This window comes from Vipera berus (assembly GCF_964194415.1).
Source record: "Vipera berus genome assembly, chromosome: 3".
Taxonomy (NCBI): domain Eukaryota; kingdom Metazoa; phylum Chordata; class Lepidosauria; order Squamata; family Viperidae; genus Vipera; species Vipera berus.
Window position 1 is genome coordinate 128,060,270 of NC_138204.1, and position 26,115 is coordinate 128,086,384.

A 26,115-nucleotide genomic window follows, 5' to 3' on the forward strand; every position below is an offset into this window, starting at 1 on the left:
TCTTTGGTATTATCTTCTCCAGTTCTTTCTCTTTTATTCTGCTGTCTCTAGGCACTGCCATGTCCACTATCCAAACTTTTTTGTCCTTCTTATTGACAATTGTTAAGTCTGCGGCGTTATGTGGCAGGTGCCTGTCTGTTTGACTTCTAAAGTCCCAGAGCAATTTAAAGTTTTTATTTTCTATGACTTTCTCTATTTTATGGTCCCACCAGTTCTTGCTTGCAGGCAAAAATTTCTTGCAAATCTTCCAATGCACCATTGTTGCTACTTTGTCATGCCGCTGCTTGTAGTCAGAGTGTGCAATCTTTTTGCAGCAGCTTACCAGTAGTCAGTAAGCCTTCCTGATATAGTAACTTTAGTGCATCTTTATCATTGTCCTTCAGATATTCTTCCAAAGCCATTTTTCTTCTTCAACCATCTGATGTACTTGTAACATTCCACGTCTACCTATTTGCCTTGGTAGGTAGAGTCTTTCAATGTCACTGCATGGATGAAGGGCGTGATTCATTGTCATTATTTTTCTGGTCTTCCTACCCATCGCTTTTAGTTCTGCTTGAGTCCAGTCCATTATCCCAGCTGTGTATCTAATGACTGGAATTGCCTAGGTGTTGATTGCCTTGATGATATTTCCTCCATTGAGTTTGGATTTTAAGATCTTTTTTTGCTCTCTTGATGTATTCACCTCTAATCTTTTTCTTGATTTCAGCTTGAAGGATACCCAGATATTTGTAGTAATCATCCTCAGCAAGACTCTTAATGTTATTTTTGTGGGGCATCTTGACTCCTTCAGTTGTCACTATTTTTCCTTGTTTGATAGTGAGTGTGGCACATTTTTATTATTGTTGTTGTTATTATTATTATTGGAGAAATCTCTATCTTAAGAAAAAGATTGGAGTCTTCTCTACTGGACAACCTGCCTATTAATTTATATCATTAAATTATCATTTTAGCCATGGTGAACATGGTATTTATAGCTAATTTTTTTAAGTAAAGACAATTAGAAAGCATCTGTGAAGAACCAGATTTGCAGTGGCCTAGAAGCTCTCATCTACAGAGAAACAGAATAAAAGTGGTATTTTAAAAGTGGTAGGAAGATAGAGTAATTCAGTGTTATAAGAATAAAAAAATATTGAGAACAATGATCTGTATAATTAGCAATTGTCAGTGGTTGTATGAGCCCCTCCCGCAAAAGAGTTAATGCACAACTAATTCTTCTCTCTCACTATCAAAACAGGTCAGAGGTTGAGCAATCATACAAAAGTGTGGCTATTATATCCCTTTTATGGTTCCTTTTTGTATTACCATGTTATGAGTTTGTACAGTGTTTCTCAGCCTTGGCAATTTTGAGATGTGTGGAGTTCAGTTCCCAGAAGTTGGTCCATGCATCTTAAAATTGCCAAGCTTGAGAAATATTGAGTTAAGGAATGAAGCAGGAGCTTAAAGGCTGTGTGGGTCACTGGTATGTATGTAAATGGTAAGACATTCCATGTTTAATTTTAGAACTTGGGGGTTAGTTGGCCCATGACTCTTATCTATACACTAGACTCAAAAGACCACTGCATGACCAATGAAGCATAACACACACACAAACTTTACGTAGCTTTCCATCTACTAATGCTTAGTTTGGAAACAATCACAGACAATGCTTTTCAGAAATGAAAGTCTCAGAGATCCGGGATTTCAAAATCACATCTTGTGCCCAGCCCTCCAAGTAATTTTTGTGTTCCACAACAATATTAGAGTAATAAAAGTATAAGAAGAATAAATAAACCGAATAAAAGAGTAAGGACATCTCCCTTTGCTAAGAAGGAGTATGCCCCCCCCCAAAAAAGGCAGAATTGCTCCTGCCCATTTCAGTGAGTGGAGAGCATTCTGTGGGGACAGACACACAGAGACTAGGAGAAAGGAGAACACTAGCTCATTACCAGGTCCAAAGAATAGGAGTGCCTGCAAGAAGTAGCACTCAATCCTCTCATTAAGGCCAATTATTAAGAAGTCTCTTTTACATTGACAAGAAACTGGCCAGGCAGAGCTTGCAGGGAGCAGCTGTACTCCTAGCCCTGAATTAAGCCACTCTTTCAGATAGGTGTAGCCAAAAGACACATTCACACATACACTGGAACTTCCTCTTTCCTAATTATTGTGGTGGCCATTGAAGGTAACGTGAATGGCTGTGATTTTGAGTCCCCTGTATAAAACCAAACACTTGTGTTCTGGCTAATGAAAAATGCTGCCAAATAAATAAGCAAAATTAAATGAAGAAAAAGATACCTCTGTTTTGCAGCAAAGTTTTTTTTTATTTAATGAATGTATACGTAATGGAATATCATGGTGATTTTTCCATTTGCCATTCATGACATATTTATATATAAATGTCTGATATTATAGTCCTTGAACTAATGAAGGACCACTTCTCATGCCATATTCTGTGAGGTAGTGAAAGCCTGAATGCTTTCTAACGACAGAAACGGATGGAGATGCACAGTAAATGGTTTTAGGTAAATCAAATTTCTTTTCTTTTTGTCATCCTTTGGCTTACCATGTCTTACTTCTTTTCTATGCTTTGCATCAAGTTACCTATCCCTAAAGATATGAGTGTTATGGATATGTATGTACTATATTTATCTCCATATAGATGGAGTAATATCAATGACCTATGGTAATACTAGCAGTCCTGTAACAATGTAGTTTAACTTTTAATAGTGAATATTAAAAAATATTATTCAGACAATACTTAGTTACTTTAAGTATGTTTATACCAATGAAAATTCAACAAGAAGTCCTTAAACATGAGCAACTCCGGACTTGAATGTTTATTTTTTTAATTGATTTTATGTTAAATATTTAAAGGTAAAATAATAATATAAACAATATGCGCATATCAGATCCTAAAGCATCTTAATTTTTTTAAAAAATAACTGTACTAAGTCGAACAGCAAGCTCCTTTCTTTTGAATTTCTATATTTCTTGAAGAGACGTCTCTTATCTTTGCAGTTACACAAGGGACTCACGAAGCTTGATCACTGCCACTAAAATTTTGTTGAGGGAACTGTGGAAAGAGAGCACTGATAGGGGACAAAAAAAACCCTGCACTTAGAGCATTGCTCAACACAGAACATCAACAACATTTAAAAACAAAGATTTCCAAGAAGGCAGCCTGTTCTACTGCATACAAGAATATTTGTACTATCTTTTCTTTGTACAACTTTCCTTGTAAAACTTCTGTAATCACATTAACTTGCAATCTTCACATAAAGATTATTGCACTAATGTACAGATAGAATCTTGTCTATCACATAACTATTAAATCAACGCTACATTTTATGTTCCTAGTAGAGGAGAGGAATTTACAATCTATTCATGTTATGAACTCCTCAATGCTTGTTAAAAACGTCCTCTGTAGCAGGGGCCCCAACCCCCAGGCCACGGTTCAGTATTGGTCCATGGCTAGTTAGAGCCCAGGACAAGGAAGAGGTGGGCAAGCAAGTGAACATCTTCAATGTATGGGATCTAGGTTTCCCTCCCCCCCACCCAGGACCACGGAAACCCTTGTCTTCCATGAAACCAGTCCCTGGTCCCAGATAAGTTGGAGACCGCTGGTCTAGAGAAGTGGATGTTGAAAAATATTCTAACAAAAGATTAAATATAATCCATTAATAATATTTAGCACAAATTCAATATACCATCCATAACCTCCATCTTGGGATTGATTTGGAGGTGTAAACATCTGGGTTAACTAATGAGATTTAGAAAACTTGCAGTCTCCTCTGTGTTATTTTGGTTGGTCTTAAAAAATGTGTCCGTGATTGAAAGGCTTTGAATACCCATTTTACAATATGTTCCCCTCCCCTGCATGGCTCTTTCCACATATTCTGTCACTGCATTATTAATATGATTAGGGGGAAGGCTTTTGGGGAAAAATTCTTTTTTTTAAGTATTTGTGTAAATATTGTGATCATCGTATGCACACACAAACCTGTAACATTAAATTAATAGCCTCAAGGGATTTTCGAGTTAACATATCTTATTATCCATGATCTAGTTCAGAGGTAATCAACCTTGGCTCTTTTATGACTTGTGGACTTCAATACCCAGAATTCCTGAACCAGCCATGCTGACTCAGGAATTCTGGGAGTTGAAATCCACAAGTCATAAAAGAGCCAAGGTTGACTACCCTTGGTATAGTTAAATAGCTTATTGGAGCTGCTATAATTTTCCTGTCATAAAATCAAGATGTTTTCATGCTTTTTTATTTACTTCCTTGTTTATGAATGAACATATAAACCTTTTTAGTCAAGCCTACTCTAAGGGATATACCAGGGGTAGGCAACCTTGGCTCTTTTATGACTCGTGGACTTCAACTCCCAGAAGTCCTGAGCCAGCCATGCTGAGGGGAAAGGGAGAGGTTTCCAAGCTGAGCCATGCTGGCTCAGGAATTCTGGGAGTTGAAGTCCATGAGTCATAAAAGAGCCATGGTTGCCTACCCCTGGGATATACCAAAACAACAGCCCCAAGAAATACAACAATTTACAGTAACATACTAATTGCAGTACCTTTTCAAGTATTCCAAGAATCCTTTCTTTTTTCTCTCCATTCTTTGCTCTGATCTGTTCTGTGAAGTTGTATGTTTCTCTTGTTTATTGTTCTCTGCAATTTTTGATCTGTTCATTTCCATATGTTGTTCTATTATTAAGTAATAGGAAAACTGTATGAAAGACATTTTCTAAAGAATGTGTAGGATCAACAATGCCTTACTAATTTGTACAACTTAATAGTTTGATAACCAGAGAGAAAAGAGAGGTTTGCATTTATAGGATGCTCCCTCCAAGAATCTTCTTCCAGAATTTATTCTGATTTCTTTTCCATATCAGAAGCTGCTTCCAGATTTGTTATTGGGTAATGCAATTTTACGTTACACAGTTTTACAGGGCATTACCAAGCTTGTGATCCTTTCGTCAACACTATTTATATTAGCTGTCACAAGTAAGCAATCTATATGCAAACATTCTTAAAAATATATAACTCTCTACTTTCCTTTGAGGAAAGAAAATAAGTGTGTAAATCTTTATGCTTTAATCTGCCAAATTGAACTCAGGCAACATCATGCAAATTTACAGCCAAACTCACCCAACTTAACCAAACATTTAAATTTAATCTCTTCAGTAATTTGTTGTACTATTCCATTGTTTTTAATCCTTTATGTCATTTTACTGAGTAATTTAGTAGGTTGGACTTTGAGATTTTGATCTGACCAAAGTCACTCCATGAGCTACATGAGAAGGACTTTAATCCAGTCTTCCCAGATATCCCCTTGTATTCTAACCATCACCGCCATGCTGGTTTTTATAAATAATAAGGGTTTTCACAAGGCTTAGCATCAATTATTACAATTTAGATTGGGACAGTTACTCGGTTAAAATTAGTTCCCAGTGTTTATGTCAGTCCTGCACCTTTGTAGTTACCTAAAGCCTTCATATTATGACCATTGGTGGAAATGACAGAGCTACAGCATGAATACTTGGTTTCTTCTGACTGATTCTGAGGGGGAAAAAAACCATTTTATTATTTTTCTCTAATACTGATACAAACTGATTTTATAATGTTCTTATATCCCCTTTTTCTCTGCAGCCTGTTTTTCATAGAGGTTTATGTATAATTTGCAGTTATGACTAATAAGGAAGGAAAAGACTGAAGCGGGAATATATAGGAGGCGTGGTGGCGCAGTGGTTAGAATGCAGTACTCCAGGCTAACTCTGCCCACAGCCTGGAGTTCGATCCTGATGGTGCTCAAGGTTGTCTCAGCCTTCCATCCTTCCGAGGTTGGTAAAATGAGAACCCATATTGTCAGGGACAAATGCTGACATTGTAAAATGCCCAGAGCAGGGGTAGGCAACCTTGGTTCTTTTATGACTCGTGGATTTCAACTCCCAGAATTCCTGAGCCACCCTGGCTCAGGAATTCTTGGAGTTGAAGTCCACGAGTCATAAAAGAACCAAGGTTGCCTACCCCTGGCCCAGAGAATGCTGTAAAGCATTTTGGTGCTCTATATAAGTCTAAATGCAATTGCTACTGATATATAGTTGTAGGCAAACCTTTACCCAGGCTGCATCTTCATGAAATCTCATTATCTACTCACAGTAAAGTCACAGTGTAATCATAGGGGGAGAAACAGTGGTTAGAATATGTTAGAAATTGCTAGTGCAGAAATTAGTTTCTGATGAAAGGCAATCTTTTTATAAATATCAATGTTCACAGAGCAAATCTGGATTTATGCAATTCTGCAATACCTTCATTGGATATGTCATATCTTTCTGAAGTCCTGTCCCATCAAATTCAGTATTTGGCTGGCTTGTATTCATAAAAATTGCATTTTCAGTCAAATTTCTGTAAAAGACATTTAAAATGATCAAATGTAAGGCTGCCTTGGCTTCTGCAACTAATTATGGAAAAGAACTAAATACACAGAAAAGAATTATGAGCATCCATTCAGAATACCTTTTATAAAATGCATATTTGCCAAATAAAAAATTTGCCAAACAATGTTTCTTCTGCAATAATTATCTGAAAACCAAGTATATGTTCTCATCATGAGTGTGCATTTTAAGCATTCAAAAGACACTTTAAGTACTATATTCTTGAGGATCTTTTTGTTTCATGATCGTTTTGCTATACATTAAATATGAATTCGCTACTTCAAACTAGTCTTTGGTGTCCCAGTTTGTTCTGGTTCTCATACTTCTTTCCTGCTTCTCATTTCACTTTATTTTCTGTGTTTATATTATTAGTAGGTTATATATAAATATTTTCAGGCAGAAGTGAATGCACCTTGAACTCATCTTGAATCTAATACTGAATCTTTAATCCATACTGATGAATACTTGCTTGAGTAGGTGGCATCAAGAATAACGTTAGCAGTCAGTGTAATCCTAAACCTAAATCAACAGTGGCTTCCCTTCTTGGAGTTGGGGCCATATTTTTATACAGCATGACATTTGTACACAGATTATTTTCTCATGCCCTCAATTTCCTCAAGAAATTGAGGAGAGGCGACGCATATGAGTTCTGGTCTCACTGTAGTCCACTTACATATTATCTTTTCTGTAATCTTTTTTTAAAAATATCCTGGCATTTCACTTTCACTTTTTCTCTTTCTGCTAAAATGAGTCAGGAATTGTGGAATTCTACTTTGTTGATTTCTTCTGTAATGGTTTTAAAATTAAATTACCATGTAGTGTTAATAATAAATAGACAGTGAATAGTTTAATCTGTCCCATGCAGTAATAATTCTTAAAACTTTTATACATTTACTCTGTTACGTTCATCACAGCTGGAATCCTTACTAGGATGAGAAATATAAATTTACCAGCTCAACTGAAATAATGTACATATGACAGAAATGTAAAACAGCATAATTTCTCCATACTGAAAATAAAATGGTATCTTTTTATTTCCTTTGAACTATGATAAAAGTATTTACTGTATATTATGCACTGAATTTCTTTCTAAAATTAAGCATGTGAACGTATGTCTTCTGAACTTCTAGTCCCGCTGACTATCTAGCTGCAGGCCATGCTGTCTCTTATCTAACCATTGCCATGGCAGCATCTCTTAGCCAGTCTCCCAAGGCCTTTCCCACATACTATTATAGAAGAGAATTAGGGGGGGGGGTGTTTAAGTGAGGAAATAAACTTACTAATCTTTTGAATTCCTGATACCTGAGGTAATAATCCTTTCCTACTATTAGTTATTTGGACTGCTCTTGGAGTTAGCAATTCCTCAAGCTTCCAATAAAGTTTGATGTGGGTTTGAGTTAATTAAGGCACATCTATTAACTCCCTACACCTATTTTACTCTAAGTATTAGAGAACCAATGCTCCTAAGGTGCTTTAGTTTAGCAGCCCAGCATAGTCATTAAATAGATCTACTGTGATTTTTAAATATAATTTTGAGAGCAAATAGGAGACAAAATACGTATCACCAACCTGTTGACATAGTGCTGTGTATGTGAAGTTTCTAATATGTCTTCCAGTCTTTTTTGTTTCGTAGCTCTTTCTATGTCCACGTTCTCCCTCAATTTATTTCTTTTTTTGGTCTTTAAAAATGCAATATATTGTCAAATGTCTGTATTAATATTAAAGTATATTTTAGAAAATAACAGCACTTGCACAGTATTAAGCTAGCAGATAACAAATTTCATCCTAGCGGGTGCTATTTGTTTAGTACAATATACACTTTCTTAAAAAATAAAAATATTTTAACTTGGCTCTTCATTATCATTCCAGCTAATACTATAAAAACAATTCTTCAATTATGTCTGATTTTTGGAGACTGCCTGGACAAGTCTTTGCAGTTTTCTTGCCAAGGTTTTACAGGAGTAGTTTGCCATTGCCTTATTCCTAGGGCTGAAAGTAAATGACTGGCCCAATGTTACCCAGCTGGTTTTGAATTCAAAGCAAGATTCACAGTGTTAGTTTCTAGCTTGATACCTTACGCTTTACACCACACTGTCTCCCAATACTATATGTACCTTTTCACAAAACTATGTTAATTTTTTAAAAAAATATTTCCTCTACTCCAACTTTCAGAGTTATAAACAAGCCCTCAGAGAAACAATATTTTGGTTTCTTTTCCTTAATAAGGTAGGGAAACTAAATTTTCTGTTCGCAGGCAGTTGTCTAATCATAGACAATCACTTCTACTCTTTACATCTTGTGAGGATTAATGTTTTGGCTTCAGCGGTATAATAGATCCAGTCATCTGAAGAACGAAAGAGAATTTTGTTTATTAATAATTTTAATTAAACCCTCACTGAATGTTCTGCAAGCTGGCTACATCCCTGGTACATTCTCACTTCTTTACAGATCTCCAGGCCATCTTTTGGGATCAAAACAAAACTTTTCTGGAATCAACCAGAAAAGGATAGCTTAATCCTATCCTTTTCAGCCTAGAACATTACATGGTCAATGGGGTTTACTCCCAATGTGCAACTAAAATGCAGATCTATGAGAAGCAGTTCAAATAGTACATACAGCAAAGCAAGACTAATATATAAAAGAGTTACATCAGGAAGTAAATGTGTGTCCAAGATTTATCACGTGTATAGTATTTATCAAATGAACTGTCTCTATGTAAATGACTACCTTGGAATTACAATATTCTGGTGGATGATATGATCATGTTCCACCAAAAGATAAAGCCATTTACACATGAAGTGGCCATATAGAGCATGGCATTTGAAATGTTTCTTCCTCCCCCCCCCACCCACCCCCCTGAATTTATAATGTCTAGAACTGAAGAAATGCTGTTCAAACAATAACTTAAGAGCAATTGCAGGCATGACTTTTGTAAGGCTTCAAAAAGTAGCAATCCTTTTTTTAAAAAAATTGAAAAGGAACAAAGGCCTTTTGGTTTGAAAGGCAGATATGGCATTTGAATAGGGTCTGAAGTCTACATTTTCAATCATGGCTAATGTCAGATAAGAAAGTAACTGAAGTCAGAATAAAACTAAATTTGATTCAATATAATGTGTTATATCCCTTAACAAAATAATCATATTAACTCCATTTGCTTTATTCCCAATATATTCAATTATCTATTTCTGCGGTATAAAAGTTATAATTTTAGTCAAAGTTACAATTTGGCAGCAAATTGTGGACAATTTTGGGAATCCACCTAAGACTTGCAGCTCCTCCGATATAGTGAATTTGTTCTGAAGTACAGTCATAATCTAGATATATTTCCTGTTCCCATTTTATTTAGATATGAATTCCAATGGGCACATAACATTTTCTTAAATCATCTTATTTTATTTTATTTTTTTTTATTTTAATTCCATTTATATCCCGCCCTTCTCCGAAGACTCAGGGCGGCTTACAAGCTTAGCAGTAGCCTTCATTCTATGTATATGCCTGCTTGTTAGGGCTTTCACACACACACACCCCCAAGCGGCATTATTACAAAGTCAGCTTAATTGCCCCCAACAATCTGGGTCCTCATTTTACCTACCTCGGAAGGATGGAAGGCTGAGTCAACCTTGAGCCTGGTGGGATGCGAACCTGCACTAATTGCAGGCAGGTTCGCATCCCACCAGGCTCAGGCAGGCAGGTTCAAACATTGGGAGGTAATACTCACGGAGTTACAGAAATCCCTATATTCTCCTTCACCTAAAATGTATAAAATGCTTCAAGATAAAATCAGCAATACATTAACAAATTTATACATAAAATATCACACAAATGATCTACAAAAATATGAATAGCAAAAACTGTGACTAAATATTCTTAGACTCCCCCTAGAAAAAAGGTAATATATTCATACCTTACCTCAATGTTCATACTTTAAAAATGAATGAGCTTCAATAACTTTTATTCATAACGCACTCCTTAAAAATTAACTTTCATTCTAAGTTCTAAGAACATTCTCAGATGAATATGAATACTATCAAGCTAAAATTTGTCTTGGATACATATGGGGGGAAAACTTTGAATAAAGATGTGTTTATATTACAGAATCAAATTTCTATGCTGATGTTTTAAATTGTCCCATATTTTTATACACTTCCAGCAAATCCAAAAATATCCTCTAAAATTCATTAATAAACACAAGACCAAAATATTACAGGTTATCATAGAGTGAAATAACTAATTATACTGGAATCTTGACTTAAAAATCTTGCATCATGAAAAATACCAGTATCAAAAGAATATTAATGGAGGTAGGATGACCAATTATAATTTCTTGAATTCTTCTGTGTAATCCATTGCAATAAATGCAAATATGTATTCATGTATTCATATTGAGAATACTCACTATACTGTAATACTGACACTCTGAGATTAAAGAACTAATTTCTATGTGATTCTGTTTTCCCCCATTATGGTCTACAGAATGAACTGGTTTGGGTAGGGTAGCACACAAAATTCAGATTCAATAACTTGTGTCAGGCTTAAGGACAGAAGATAGTTTCAGTAGAAATTTATTGTCTTGCTATGATGAAAAGCCCATTTTTGAGATTATAATCCACCCTATGAGAAAGAGGAATTGTTAATACAAGTTATTTTACTTTCAGTTGACATGCAAAAAAAATAGTATGATATACATCATTATTTATTCTCACACAAACAAATCTTCAGCATTTTTATAGTCCTGGAATATCAAATATGCTGGAGGCATTTTTTAAAAAAACTTCTGAACTTACCTTCACAGTTATTTTTCTTGCATGAATTTAATTCGACATAAATAGTGCACACAAATGGATAAGGAGTAAGAAATTCATCACCATGCATAAACCTCAAATCTGAAACTCTTTCCCACTTATTTAAATCTGAACAGCATTCTTAAGGTGCAATATAGTCAGTAAAAGGAATAATACAATTATTGTTAGTATTGTATATTCAACTTAGTCCTATAGTGGCAAAAATAAAATGACAATGCCTACCATTAATATAAAGTAGACAGGAAAGTAATGTTTGCATGTCCTTACAAAAACTACTGAAGTTCATCATATTTATTTGCTATAAGAGCGTTTCAGGTAGTTAAAAAAAAACACCAGAATTTGCTATGTGGTTAAATTTGAGAAGTAACTGAAGAATGACACACTTTAATTATTTAACTGATGCATATGTTGTGTAAGCAAGTCTCATTTCTAGTTTCTACTCTTTCAACACTATTCCTGTTATCTCACTCCAATGGTGAATGGAAGCACCAAATACTACAACATTTGAAGCTTGTTTTTCCAAGTCAGTGTTACTAGTACCAGTAGTTAATTCTGGTATAACAGGGATGGAGAAAGAAAAAAATATTATTATTATTATTATTATTATTATTATTATTATTATTATTATTATTATTATTATATTATTATTATTATTATTATTATTATTATTATTATTATTATTATTATTATTATTATTATTATTATTATTATTATTATTATTATTATTATTATTATTATTATTATTATTATTATGGGACTTATATGCCGCCCTATCTCCCAGAGGACTCAGGGCGGCAAACAACAATAAAAAACCAACAGTACAAAAGTTAAGAAAAAAATTAAATAACAGCCCCAAATATTAATTCCTAATAAATAGGAAAGAAAGTCAAGATTATTGCTAGTACAGAAGCAACATTTAGGGCTCTTTCTCACAGCTGAGGTGAAATTATTCACTGATCCTTAAGGTGGCACAAAATAAGCTAATTAATAATATTACCCTAGCATAAACTGCTATTATGTCACACTAACAAGAATGGCAGTTTATCTATTAATAAGCATCCCTAGTCACTCTCCTTAATATGGGATGGGCATGATGGCCTGACCCAGGATGGATATTTCCAATAGCAAGTTTAGCATCTGTCAAATTGCCCAGTCTAAATGCAGCAAGGGCTAAGGAGAAATACAGAATGAAATGAGATAGAATTATACAAATGGCCTTCCTCTATGCCTGGTACCTGTTGATCAGGCTACATTTCAACAGGGGCAGAACATTCTCATTAGAGAGTGCAACCTGTGCTTAAAAATATCTTGGCTGGCAGGTGAATTGAGGCTGAAGGGAATGACTGGAAACAAATGTGCTCCACCCTTCTTTAATGCAGTAAGGCAATGGTGATGCTGACAGCAAGTGAGCAAGGAATCCACTTCTGACTTCATGCCCAGCAGCACTTAGAAGTAGACGCAGGACGGCCATGGAGAACACATGCACTAGAGCAGCTTCCAAATTAACACAGTTGTGATTGCCCATAGTAACCACAGTACCACCAAGGCCTGTAGTGCTAACAAAGCAAGAATAAGGAGGAAACGTAGCACCCCACTATTACCAAAGGCAACTATAACCTTGGTGCATTGCAGCACTAGCCTCAAGAACTTTTAACTATATGAGACATGGTCTCATAAGCACTGACTGGACAGTTGTAGCATTCATGCATGAGTCCTCAAAAAGAGCAAAAGTCATAAAAGCAATAAACAATATAGTCCCATAAAAGCCCGTATCAGCAGAAGGAGCAGAAAACCTGCCTTCACTCAATGGTGACACAACTAGCAGGCCACAGCTAACCAAAAACAGTATTCTTTCCAGCTACCTTCTGCATAGCACAGGACTAGCTCTCTTTCAAAAAGTACTAACCTCATTAAAAAAAAAATCTAGCACTCTTTGTGAAACAATTACTATGGAAAATACCATCCAGGTAGTATGCAGGCAGATGCTTCTAGTCTTCCCTGAAGACCAATTCAAAATGATTATGAAGAGAAGCACCTGTAGACTAGAGGGAAGAGGTCATGCTCAAAATAGTTTAAATTAGGCCTCAGGACCTGAGGGGATCCCAACCCTAGACCACATCAGCAAACAAAGAATCAGAGAAGGGTGCCGGATCATATTCATAGGACAAAATATCCACAGGAAAAGAAAAATATCACTGTCAAACAGGAATGACGAAGGATGACTTTAAGATGCCTCAGGTATGGGTTAGGGATGGGACTAAGACAATATCATGAGGATTTAAAGGGGGGGAGTATTTGTGGAACAAAGGAGAAATTATGAAGAGACAGAAACCTGGCGTTTTTGGATAACTTTAGTGACTATAGGAGATTGTTTTAATGGGTATATGTAACAGAATTTTTCAAACCAGAAAATTATATTCCTACTCTATTATAAAAAAATACCTTATTACCTATTAAAAGAGCCACATGTCTTTAAACTGATCATATTTACACTTACTAATCAAATTATATTCCATTTGGCCAAAGCTTATTCTTTTTCTCAATTCTACATTGCTGTTTATATTTTTTTTTCCTTCTCTGTACTCTGATATGTCTTGTTGGTGTTGATTGCTTGCTGAGACAAATAACTCTTTTATCTGTTAATGTTATTATTTATCTTTGTTCCCAATTTAACTACTATATACATCATCACAGAAATGTGTAATGCTTCCAGGTTTTCTGGACTAAAACTGTTAGCATTCCTAGTTCATAGTACTGAGTACCTTGACAATACCATTAAAGGTTTTCCCCTCTATGATGTAGGAAGAGTCACATATATGGTCTTGATATCAGGCTGGTTGTATAAATCCCATATTCAAATTATTGCACACCAATGAAAGGATACATGGAAATATGATCAAGTGTTCAGTTGTAAAAGGGCATAAACTATCAAGGTTTCCAAGTACTACTCGAATAGCATCCTGAAAGATTTAAAGAGAGATTTTAAACATTGTTAGTGCTTGTAAATTTATGATAATTAAACGGGGACTCACCTAGCAAGATGTTCCTGCAAAATTGTTTTTATAATTTAGTTTAAATCTAATAATTGCCAATAGATCATCTTTCTTCTTCCTTCCTCCAAAAACAGGATAATCTTCACTAGGTAAAGGTAAAGGTAAAGGTTCCCCTGCACATGCGTGCTAGTCGTTTCCAACTCTAGGGGCCGGTGCTCATCTCCGTTTCAAAGCCGAAGAGACAGCGCTTGTCCGAGGACGTCTTCGTGGTCATGTGGCTGGCATGACTAGACGCCAAAGGCGCACGGAACATTGTTACCTTCCCACCGTAGTGGTCCCTATTTTTCTACTTGCATTTTTACATGCTTTCGAACTGCTAGGTTGGCAGAAGCTGGGACGAGTAGCAGATGCTCACTCTGTTATGCGGCACTCGGGATTCGACCCGCCAAACTGCCGACCTTCTGATCGACAAATTCAGCGTCCTAACCCACTGAGCCACCGCGTCCCTCACTCTTGTTGTTGTTAGTTGCGAAGTCGTGTCCGACCCATCGCAACCCTATGGACAACGTTCCTCCAGGCCTTCCTGTCCTCTACCATCTTCTGGAGTCCATTTAAGCTCACGCCTACTGCTTCAGTGACTCCATCCAGCCACCTCATTCTCTGTCGTCCCCTTCTTCTATTGCCCTCAATCTTTCCCAGCATTAGGCTCTTCTCCAGTGAATCCTTCCTTCTCATTAGGTGGCCAAAGTATTTGAGTTTAAGCTTCAGGATCTGGCCTTCTAAAGAGCAGTTCAAACTATCACACCATTGCACTCATTTCTCATGCTAGTAAAGTTATGCTTAAAATCCTACAAGCTAGACTCCAGCAGTATGTGGATTGAGAACTACCAGAAGTACAGGCAGGATTTCGAAGAGGCAGAGGAACTAGAGATCAAATTGCCAACATACGCTGGATCATGGAGAAAGCTAGAGAGTTCCAGAAAAACATCTACTTCTGCTTCATTGACTATGCTAAAGCCTTTGATTGTGTGGATCATAACAAACTGTGGCAAGTCCTTAAAGAGATGGGCGTACCAAACCATCTTATTTGTCTCTTGAGAAACCTATATGCGGGCCAAGAAGCAACAGTGAGAACTGGACACGGAACCACTGATTGGTTCAAAATTGGGAAAGGAGTCCGGCAAGGCTGTATACTGTCGCCTTGCCTATTTAACCTATATGCAGAGCACATCATGAGAAAGGCAGGGCTAGATGAATCAAAAGTTGGAATTAAGATTGCCGGAAGAAATATCAACAACCTAAGATATGCAGATGATACCACTCTAATGGCAGAAAGTGAAGAGGAACTAAAGAGCCTCTTGTTGCGAGTGAAGAAGGAGAGTGCAAAACTTGGGTTGAAACTAAACATTAAGAAAACCAAGATCATGGCATCCAGCCCTCTCAATTCCTGGCAAATAGATGGGGAAGAAATGGAAGTAGTGACAGATTTTATTTTCCAGGGCTCCAAGATCACTGCAGATGGGGACTGTAGCCAAGAAATTAAAAGACGCTTGCTCCTCGGGAGGAAAGCCATGGCAAATCTAGACAGCACACTAAAAAGCAGAGACATCACCCTGTCAACAAAAGTGCGTATAGTCATGGCTATGGTCTTCCCAGTTGCAATGTATGGCAGTGAAAGTTGGACCATAAAAAAGGCTGAGCGCCAAAGAATTGAGGCCTTTGAATTCTGGTGCTGGAGAAGACTCCTGCGAGTCCCTTGGACTGCAAGGCGATCAAACCGGTCAGTCCTAGAGGAGATCAACCCTGACTGCTCTTTAGAAGGCCAGATCCTGAAGCTACAACTCAAATACTTTGGCCACCTAATGAGAAGGAAGGACTCACTGGAGAAGAGCCTAATGCTGGGAAAGATTGAGGGCAATAGAACAAGGGGACGACAGAGAATGAGGTGGCTGGATGGAGTTACTGAAGCAGTAGGCGTGAGCTTAAATGGACTCCAGAAGATGGTAGAGGACAGGAAAGCCTGGAGGAACGTTGTCCATAGGGTCGCGATGGGTCGGACACGACTTCGCAACTAACAACAACATAGAGCTTCTCCATCTTTGGCTGCAGAGCATATAGTCAATCTGATTTCTGTGTTGACCGTCTGGTGATGTCCATGTGTAGAGCCTTCTCTTGGGTTGTTGGAAAAGAGTGTTTGCTATGACCATCGTATTCTCTTGACAAAATTCTATCATCCTGTGCCCTGCTTCATTTTGTACTCCAAGGCCAAACTTTCCTGTTACTCCGGTTATCTTTTGGCTTCCTACTTTAGCATTCCAATCCCCCATGACGATAAGGACATCATTTTTGGGTGTTAGTTCTATAAGGTGCTGTAGGGCTTCATAGAACCGGTCAATTTCATCCTCTTCAGCACCGGTGGTTGGGGCATAGACTTGGACTACTGTGATATTGAATGGTTTGCCTTGGATTCGAACTGAGATCATTCTGTCATTTTGAGGATTGTATCCTAGTATTGCTTTCCCTACTCTTTTATTGACTATGAAGGCTACTCCATTTCTTCTGAGGGATTCTTGCCCGCAGTAGTATACCTGATGGTCATCTGAATTAAATTCACCCATTCCTGTCCATTTTAGTTCGCTGATACCTAAGATGTCGATGTTCAGTCTTGTCATCTCTTGTTTCACCACGTCCAGCTTTCCTTGATTCATGGATCTTACATTCCAGGTTCCTATGGAGAAAAAATCTTTACAGCATCGGACTTTCCTTTCACCACCAGACACATCCACAGCTGAGCGTCCTTTCGGCTTTGGCCCAGTCGCTTCATTCTTTCTGGCGCTACTAGTACTAGCCCTCTGTTCTTCCCCAGTAGCATATTGGACGCCTTCCGACCTGAGGGGCTCATCTTCCAGCGTCATATCGTTTTGCCTTTTGGTACTGTCCATAGGGTTTTCATGGCAAAGGTACTGGAGTGGGTTGCCATTTCCTTCTCCAGTGGATCACGTTTTGTCAGAATTCTCTGCTATGACCTTTCCATCTTGGGTGGCCCTGCACGGCATAGCTCATAGCTTCATTGAATTATGCAAGCCCCTTCACCACGACAAGGCTGTAATCCATGAAGAGGATTACTGCCTCTTAACACTAAGACAGAGTAAAAAAAGTTCAACAAACTAAGATACTTGTCTGAACTCCGAACATACTGTAAAATTGGTAACATACTACATATTAGATATCTCTCATGCTAAATACATACTGAACATACTAATACCTCTCTAAACTCTGAACACACTAAATATTTCTCTGAAATAGGTAACTTATTTTACTAAAAATTATAATGATACATTAAATCTACTTGGATTTTGATCAATAATACAATAATCAAGAGATATTAATGCAACATTTACATACCATACCTGGCTTGATACAGGTATTTCCAAGAGTTATTTGTAAGTTATAAGTATTTGTTTATAAACAAAACAAATAGCTATTCAAAGAAACCACAAAAAATAAGATGCAAATATAATCATTGTGACATTGCCCATATCAAGAAATTCTGCAGTAGATTCCATGGATTACAGAACCATTTTTAGGGTGAGTCCTCCCAATTAACTCCCAAACAAGTATAAACTCTAAGAATCAGCATGATTTAAATAAAGCTAACCTCTACTGATTTCCCAAAGCAAAAAGGATTAAATCTAAATTCCACATTCCCTACCTGCTACTTTTTGATATAAACAAATATTTATTTCATATCTCACCTGTAGCTCCTTACTGACAATGCTTTCATCAAGGTCAGTATTAACGCTGTGAAAAAAAATGTAATAGAAGATAACTGCAGAAATCAAGAGAACTGTCATTAATTCAGACTAAAGATCCATAGTTCTCTTAGGGTGTATCTATAATGCCCATTTTGTGCTACAGTTACATGGCTGTTTAGGCATTCATTCATTTTTTTTCTTCCAGACTAAACTCAAGGAAGTTTCTAGAAGTTTTCCTCTTTTTTATTTACATTAGTCAATTAATTATTCTGTATAAATTTTGGATGAAAAAAATTGTTGGCCACATTAAAAAATGTACTGAAAATTCAGAATTAAAAATATTAGGTGGAGTGCTGGCTGAGTAGGATAACAGATGTGTTGTAAACTTATACTTTTCTATATTTCTTGCTAATGCAAGAAATGGGCAATAAAGGTATGATAACTCTATTGCTGAATATCTGTCCTTACATTATTTCAGTAATTCTTACAGCACCCTGTGTGGCAAGTAATGTAATTATCCCATATTACAGATGGAGTAATGAGACTGAAAGGATAATTTACCTAATGCTATAGAGTTCAGAAACAAAACTGGAATCAAAGATTTCCAGTTATACCTATTCTCTTCATCCTTATTTAAGAGCAGCCTAAATTTGCATCTTATTATTTCAAATATAATTCTTGAATTTTACAGGTTTAATTTGTCCTTTTTAGGTTCTGAATCAATATTTTTGCTTTGTGGCTTTATTTTATTTCTGCTTTGTGACTGACAAATTTGAAAAATTTTAGATTAATAGAACTATCACACTTACCTAATTGTATTGCCATATTTGATCTTAAATTTGTATACATTCACACCAGCATGAAAAAACCTTGTCTCAGGCATTGGATATGTAAAAGGTTTCAAAGATGTGTGTTCTAAAGTCCAACCTGCTAATAAATAAATAATAAGAAACAATTTGTATTTCATTTTAAATTTGATGTTATTCATAGACAAAAAAAATCTAGGATGATCAAATTTGGTTTTTAAACTCTTTCTGTAAGTTACTGTTTTATATGTAACAAAGATTACCTATTTTAATATTTTATTAAATATTAACTATTATATTACATTCTCATTCATACATAGCTCGCAAGAACAACTGCTTTTTAATAATTTCCTAAGAATCTTCATATTTTTCTTTCTAATTCTTTTTATAAGTGAATGAGAAATTAATATGAAAGGAAAATTAAGTTGATCTATATTCTCAAACTATTGCTGGCAGGATCAACAAAGACAATTGTGTTATCTTAGATTTTAAGCCAGCAATGTGCTAAGAAGATAAGTATTAAATTTTAACTAAAAACTAAAAAAGACTTTTTCACTAAAATACTATATTATAGCAATTTAAGTACCCTGCAGGAATCTGAGCAAGGAAATATATTAGTATATATTTAGTAGTAAATGATTTAAACAGTCACAAAGTAAAATATTTTAGCTCTCAAGAATTTTATCACTCTGATTTATATGCCAAACAGGAGAAGTAATTTATAAAAGTCTGTATTTTCCTAATGCAGTATAAAAAGAGGCAACAGATTTCAAGGGTTAGAATTGCTATGCTATGCAGAATTTACAAAAACTCTGGATACTTTTGCTTTTTTTCCCAGGGCTTCTGTACCTGAATAAAATATGCAGCTACCTTAAGAAAATTAACACAACTTTTATAGAAGCTGCACTTTTCAGGCTTGTGAGGAAAAAAAAGATTTTTTTAATAATAGGAGAAACGTGCTTGACCTATGGGGTCAAAGCACTTTTCCCAAGTCATATTTAAAGTGTGCATCCAGCCCAACTGAATACTGTACAATCTTTAGTACTCAGGCAACATATCTTAATATCCACAGACGGGAAATAACAGTGGCTTTTCTCCTCTGAGAACTGCCAAGCCTGGAACTGCTCAACACACCTTACAACTGCATGCAAGGACAAAGGAACATGTGATTGTCTTGCCACGGATAAACTGATGCTGTGAGATAAACGTATCAAAGAAAATTATGAAACCAGATTCTTTTTTGCCCCTTGGCATCTATTCATGCTTTATGCAGAGAAACTTTGTCCGAGTGTTGCCACACCTACTTAAAGGTGTTCTATTATATCAACAGTTTAAATCTAAATGTTTCCTCATGTTTATGTCACATGAATCCCACCTGTACCTCTCTCAGGTACAGGGTCCCTGAGTCCATGCTTAAGGAAGAGAGGTTATTTCTAATTCTGTGACTTTGAAAATAGTTTTAAATTTGGCTACAGAAGCTGATGGAGCTGGCAGAGATAGCAACATTGCCTGTTTTGATTAAAGAAACGAATGCAAGTACCTTCGTTTCTACATGGAAGCTTCTGGATTTGTGCTTGAGATGGAAAAGAATGAAACTTTGATTTTGGGTTTCACTGATTAGATTGATTGGTTGTTACAGAAATGGCTAGCTAGTTTTTACTATTGTGAAAAAATAAAAAGTTGAGACTCGACGTTAATGCTTTATTCTACTGCAACAGGGGAAGTCGGAAGTCAATCTTTTTTTTTTCCTTTTCCACCCTTTCCCTCTCTTTCTTCTCCCTTTTTCCTCCCCATTGTGTCCTACTATTTGCTTTGTATTTTGTATTTTACTTTACACCTTAATGAAATGTTTTTAAAAAGAAAATAGTTTTTAATTCACACCTCTGCTACAAATTCTTTTAACTCCCCACCAACTACCCAGAATGTTCTCTGGATGAGCACTGTTTGACATTAACAGAACTGTAGATTATTTTATGCATTAGTGCTGCTTTATCTTGCCGGAAGAAATTCAGGAGTAAGTCAGCAGTTCAGTGACAAAACACAAGACCTCTGTGCTTAGCTGCAGGACTATCAAGAACAAGGCTGCCCTCTACTGGAAACTACAGTCTTTGTTCTCTCTTCTCCAGATCAGGACTTGGAATACTGGAGAAACTTCAGTTGCCATTGGTAAAGCCAAATCCATCCAAAAGTAAAACAAGAATCAATCCTATAAGTCAAGTTACATTTTACAAATGAACTGAAAATATTCCTACATTGTATTCGGAAAGTATTCAGACCCACTTCACCTTTGTCAATTTTGTTATGCCGCAGCCTGATTCTACAGTTGTTGAAACTCATTTTTCCCCTCATTAATCTACATATAACATTTATTTATTTTTATTTTTAAAAACATTTTATTAAGATGCAAAGTAAAATACAAAATACAAGGCAAATAGTAGGCCACAACAGGGAAGAAAAAAGGAGAAGAAAGTGAGGGATATAACATTTAGGAGGGAGGCCAAACAGTTCAATCTTGGTTTCACCAGACCAGGGAATCTTGTTCCTCACAATCTGAAAGTCCTTCAGGTGTTTTTCCCCCCCAAAAAAACTCCAAGCGGGCTTTCATGTGTTTTGCACTGAGGAGAGGCTTCCGTCTAGTCAGTCTACCACAAGGCCCAGATCAGTGGAGGGCTGCAGTGATGGTTGTCCTTCTGGAACTCTGTCCCATCTCTACACATGATCTCTTGACCATCGGGTTCTTGGTCACCTCTCTTACTAAAGCCATTCTCCCCCGATTGCTCAATTTACAGCTATTTCTAAAATTCTGTTTTCACTTTGTCATTCTGGGGTACTGAGAGAGAAAAATGAATTTCAACAACTGTAGAATCAGGCTGCAGCATAACACAATTGACAAAAGTGAAGGGGGGGTCTGAATACTTTCTGAATGCACTGTAAATATTTGGGTAGTTCAAAGAACACCTCTGGATCATGCTGATAAAATTAGTAATTTATTTCCTGGGCTTGGCTCGTACGTAGAACAAAATTTAATATATCCATGTGGCTCATAAACATTTTAAACTTGCCTCCTCCAGTGAGAATATTGAATCAATTGCCTCAGTGGTCCCCCTTCAAAAATGAAAATACCTCCCAGATATGATCTATCATGGATTCTCACAGGAAATTGACAACATTAATTGGAATTGACAATATGAGCTTATATTTTTTATTTGCTATTATTTGCTCACCTTAGTCAAAACTGAGATGTTAGATGTTTAATAAAGTGCTGCTCCCATTCCCATCCCATGAAAATTTCCATACCCCTGAACTTCACATTCCTGATTTGAATGATCAAAGGCTGATTACTCAGATTATCATTATCATTCTGTTTACATCAGGATACAAACTATTTTTATTTCTTTCTTGTGCCCATTCAATATACTTAGAGCCTAGATCTATTTATATCTAGAACAGAGTTGTGTCTATTTCTATCTACTATATATTGATAAAGTTCTAGGAAGAAACTGTGGTTAAGATGGAAATAGAGATATATTTAATAATGCATATTGGTTGTTCAGTACACTAGCAGAAAAGCTTAGGCAGTAAGCACATCAATCTCTTGCGAAAAGAGCAAGTGGTTTGGGGCATTTTTAAACCCTATTTTTCATGAATAAATAGACTTTCTTGGACCACAGTCTATTTCACTAGATACTAGGTGCATAGTCCTGATACAACAATATTATGTATATGGGAGAGAAAAGAGGAATTTGAGTGCCAAGCCTTTTTTTTTTGCAATTTTTACCCAAAGAAATTCTTATTTTGGATACAGTATTATATTTCTCATTTAATGTACAAAATTGTTCTTTACTCTCAATTGTGTCCTCAACATATAGGAAACTATAGAGAAACTTTAAAAAAAATACAGTATATGTAACTGAATTAGTCCTTCAAAATACATGAGCAGTATCATAGTCAATTGTTTCCCAAGCCTTTCACTCTTTAAATTGCCAGTTTTATCTGCTGTTCTATATGTAGATGAATTTTGCTCCAAATCAATCTCGATGACTACATGTCTAGGCCAGGGCTTTGCAAACAGTGGTACAGGTACCACCTGTGGTACATTGACACCTGGCAGGTGGTATGTGAAAAGTGGTAGCGGAGGAGGTGAAAGAGCTGAACCGGTGGCAGCACCACACAAGCCTGAATGAGAGATGGCTGGAACTGCAGGGCTGTCAGGGCTCAGCGGAAGCGCCAGGATCAGTGCCAGGCTCCAGCTGGAGCTTAGCACTGATCCCAGTGTTTCTGCTGAGCCCTGAAGAAGCGTCAATCAGCTGGAATGTTGCAGCATCTCCAGGGTCTTGTGATTTACATTCACATGCTTGGCAACTGATTCATATTTATGATGGTCACGGTGTCCCAGAGTCATGTGAAGTGACCAAAACCTGCTGCAACCACCCAGCAAAGGGGGGGGGAATAAAAACCTCGGAGAGGAAGAAGAGCGCCGCCAGGTGGGCAGGCAAGTGTCGTGCTCGGCTGTGGCTAGGGGGCACTTTTTTCAGTGCCACTGTAACTTCAAACAGTCATTAAGCGAACTGTTGTAAGTCGAGGACTACCTGTACTTCATCACTTTTTTCCTTTTTTTTTGGTCATCATGTTTTTGACACCTTGCTAGGCGACTGGTGGTACTCGGATGTTGCTATATCCTAAAAGTGGTACCATGGATGAAAAGGTTGAAAAGTCCTGGTCTAGGCATCATCTTGGAAGTGTTTTGCTATTACTTTCTTCTTGGATATTTTTCATAGGAGATGCTATGCAAATTAAATCAGAATTCAGTCAGTAATGACTATCAGAATTTGATTCCAGGTGTGAGGCTTCCTATCTCCCCAGCTGATCTGCCCAGCCAATTCAATTCTGCAGAGTCGGCGCTCTCTGGGTTGCTTTGATTAAGCAATGTTATATTTCAGCACCCTGGAAGCACACTTTCTTTGTAGCAGCACCTACCCTCCAGAATGAACTACCCCTGAAAGTCCAGATGGCCCCCATTCCGCTGTTGTTCAAAAAAACCATAAAAACCTGGAATTTGGCAAGGGAAAAGAGACCCCTTGCTTTCCACATGCCATAGTTTATCTTTATCTATTATTGATAGTGATTGTTGTGAGCTGCCCACAGTCATTTGAGAGTCAGGCTACATATAAGTTTAATAAATTGTTAATACTATTAATATATATATGAAAGAGAATATGGCATTTATTATTTGGGAGTAGCCTAGAAAAGTATTGATTTAGCACAGATGAACCTTTGTCTATTTGTGGTTCTCTGCTTTTGGGAAGAACTACATATAAGCATTTTAGCATTAAATGCTAAATAACAACAACTAACAAAACAGCTAGCTAACATGTTTCACATATGGTCAGAACATCCTTCTTCTTCTACTACTACTACCACTACTACTATTATTATAAAACTTTTATTCATAAAACATGAAACTCAGTCAACTGAACACTCAAGTTGACTGGTAGTAATGGTTGATACGGGTTCCTGCCAGCATCCTAGATATAAACCAGGTATCTCCTTAAAATGTAAGATGTTCCAAGTAGCGCAGTTTTTTGTAGCTTTGCTGGAGTTATTGCAGGAAGCTGCAATTTCTTGATGTATTTTGCAAAGTTTTTGGACATAGTTCCCAGTGCCCCGATGACAATGGGTATCACTGTTACACGTTTCATCCATAATCATGCAGTTTCGATGGCCAGGTCGTGGTATTTCATATTTTTTCCAGTTCTTTTTCTTCTTCTTTTCATATATTATTATTATTATTATTATTATTATTATTATTATTATTATTATTATTATTATTATTATTATTATTATTATTTACTATTACTATTATTATTATTGTGCATTAGGAAAAGGAAGATTAATTTTCTTATTCTAAAGGTTCTGCATTCTATTTTGTGTCCCAAATGCATTGATGTTAAAAATATAGCATTTCTTAATCTAAATAAAATATAGCATTTAAGTTTACATCAGAATAGAGGAACAACTTAGCTATTCCTAGACAGATGCAGTCCAGAAAATGCATTTCTAACAACATATCAGGAATATACATTTCAAAATTCAGGCTATTCTATAGTTGCAAAAAAAGTATAAGATGATGGTATAGATCTTAATTTGGTAACAAACACAAATTTCTTATGATGATGATGCTAGAGTTCTCACAAACCTAGTTCATAAACCAGCACTTTTTAATCATGTTTATTCAGAAGTTTGTTCTGCATTCAGTAAAATTATTCATTTAATATTTAATAAAGGTTGGTGTCATGTTTTTATTGTAAATTATCATGAAATTTTGATAGCATGTGATACAGAAATATATACCTTGCTCTCATTTTGCATAACCAATTGCAATCTTAACTAATTATAATTTCTATGCTTAAATAATGAAAATTATCTAAATATTAAATAATAGAAATTTGATACCCTATCAGCATGATGTGTATCTCACTAAAAAACATGCCTTGCACTTCAACATGACCTCCAGATTATATTTTCTATTTTAAAAAACCCTCTTTTCCCTGTGGCTTGCTTTTATAACAAATCTTTCACACAGCACTGAGTAAAATGTTTTCCAAAAATGCATTTCTAGCTGAGATGGTTACACAGATGGACAAAGGAACTAAAACAATTATTACTTAAACTACATTAAGATACAGAAACAACTGCAAATAATTAATGTAAGTAAAACCACCACCAATTGGAGCCTACTACACTGATGCTGTGGGCTGTGAAAGACATGTGAACTTCAACACTTTCTACATTTCTCACATATGAAATGTTATGCGCTCTGTGGATGAGTTTAGTACCCACATTTTAAATATTGCATTGTACTGCTTATGAGCCAAGCATGGTGAGGTAGTTAAGGTGTTGGACTAGGAGCTGCGCGACTCATGGTTTAGCCTGGTTTAGCCTCATGGGCTGATTTTGAGCCAGTCACACTCTTTCAACCCAAACTACTGACAGGGTTGCTGTTGTGGGGAAAAATAGGAAGAGCACTATATATGCCACCTTGAACTTTTGACCCTTAAAAATATATATGTCCTATCTTCTAATACATGTCGCTGAATATATATGGTTCTGGTAACTATCTTTGCCCACAGGAAGCATGGCAACCTCAACTAGCATTATCTTTATTATGGCAAAGAGGAACACTTAGGAAACAAAATAAAACATGATGACCTTCAAGTGTATATCAAGTCTTCTATATGTTATAACACTAATATCTCTGAATCCAGCTTTAATATAAACCAATCGCCTTTATTTTTCAGGAAATACTGCTTTTATTCCAAGTGAAGATATAAGCGAACTAAAGAAAA

The 26,115-nt window shown here is 36.3% G+C and overlaps 2 protein-coding genes across 2 annotated transcripts in view; both read right to left on the reverse strand.

The window, feature by feature from the left end:
* Nucleotides 1–2,831: 2,831 nt before the first annotated feature.
* On the reverse strand, nt 2,832–7,992 carry LOC308666682 (uncharacterized protein; the record flags this gene model as incomplete). Its single annotated transcript, XM_081325576.1, has 5 exons — nt 2,832–3,065; nt 4,554–4,683; nt 5,463–5,538; nt 6,288–6,436; nt 7,983–7,992. 5 exons carry the CDS (start codon nt 7,990–7,992, stop codon nt 3,008–3,010), a joined length of 423 nt encoding a protein of 140 aa, XP_081181702.1. The 3' UTR covers nt 2,832–3,007.
* Nucleotides 7,993–11,147: 3,155 nt separating this feature from the next.
* MAJIN (membrane anchored junction protein) overlaps nt 11,148–26,115 on the reverse strand; it is a 41,668-nt gene continuing 26,700 nt past the window's right edge. The window contains exons 3-5 of the mRNA XM_081323472.1: nt 17,964–18,009; nt 14,100–14,175; nt 11,148–11,323 (exon numbers count right to left, since the gene is read on the reverse strand). Of these exons, the coding sequence (XP_081179598.1) occupies nt 11,154–11,323; nt 14,100–14,175; nt 17,964–18,009 (292 nt within the window). The 3' untranslated portion in view covers nt 11,148–11,153. The remainder of the gene's footprint in view (nt 11,324–14,099; nt 14,176–17,963; nt 18,010–26,115) is intronic.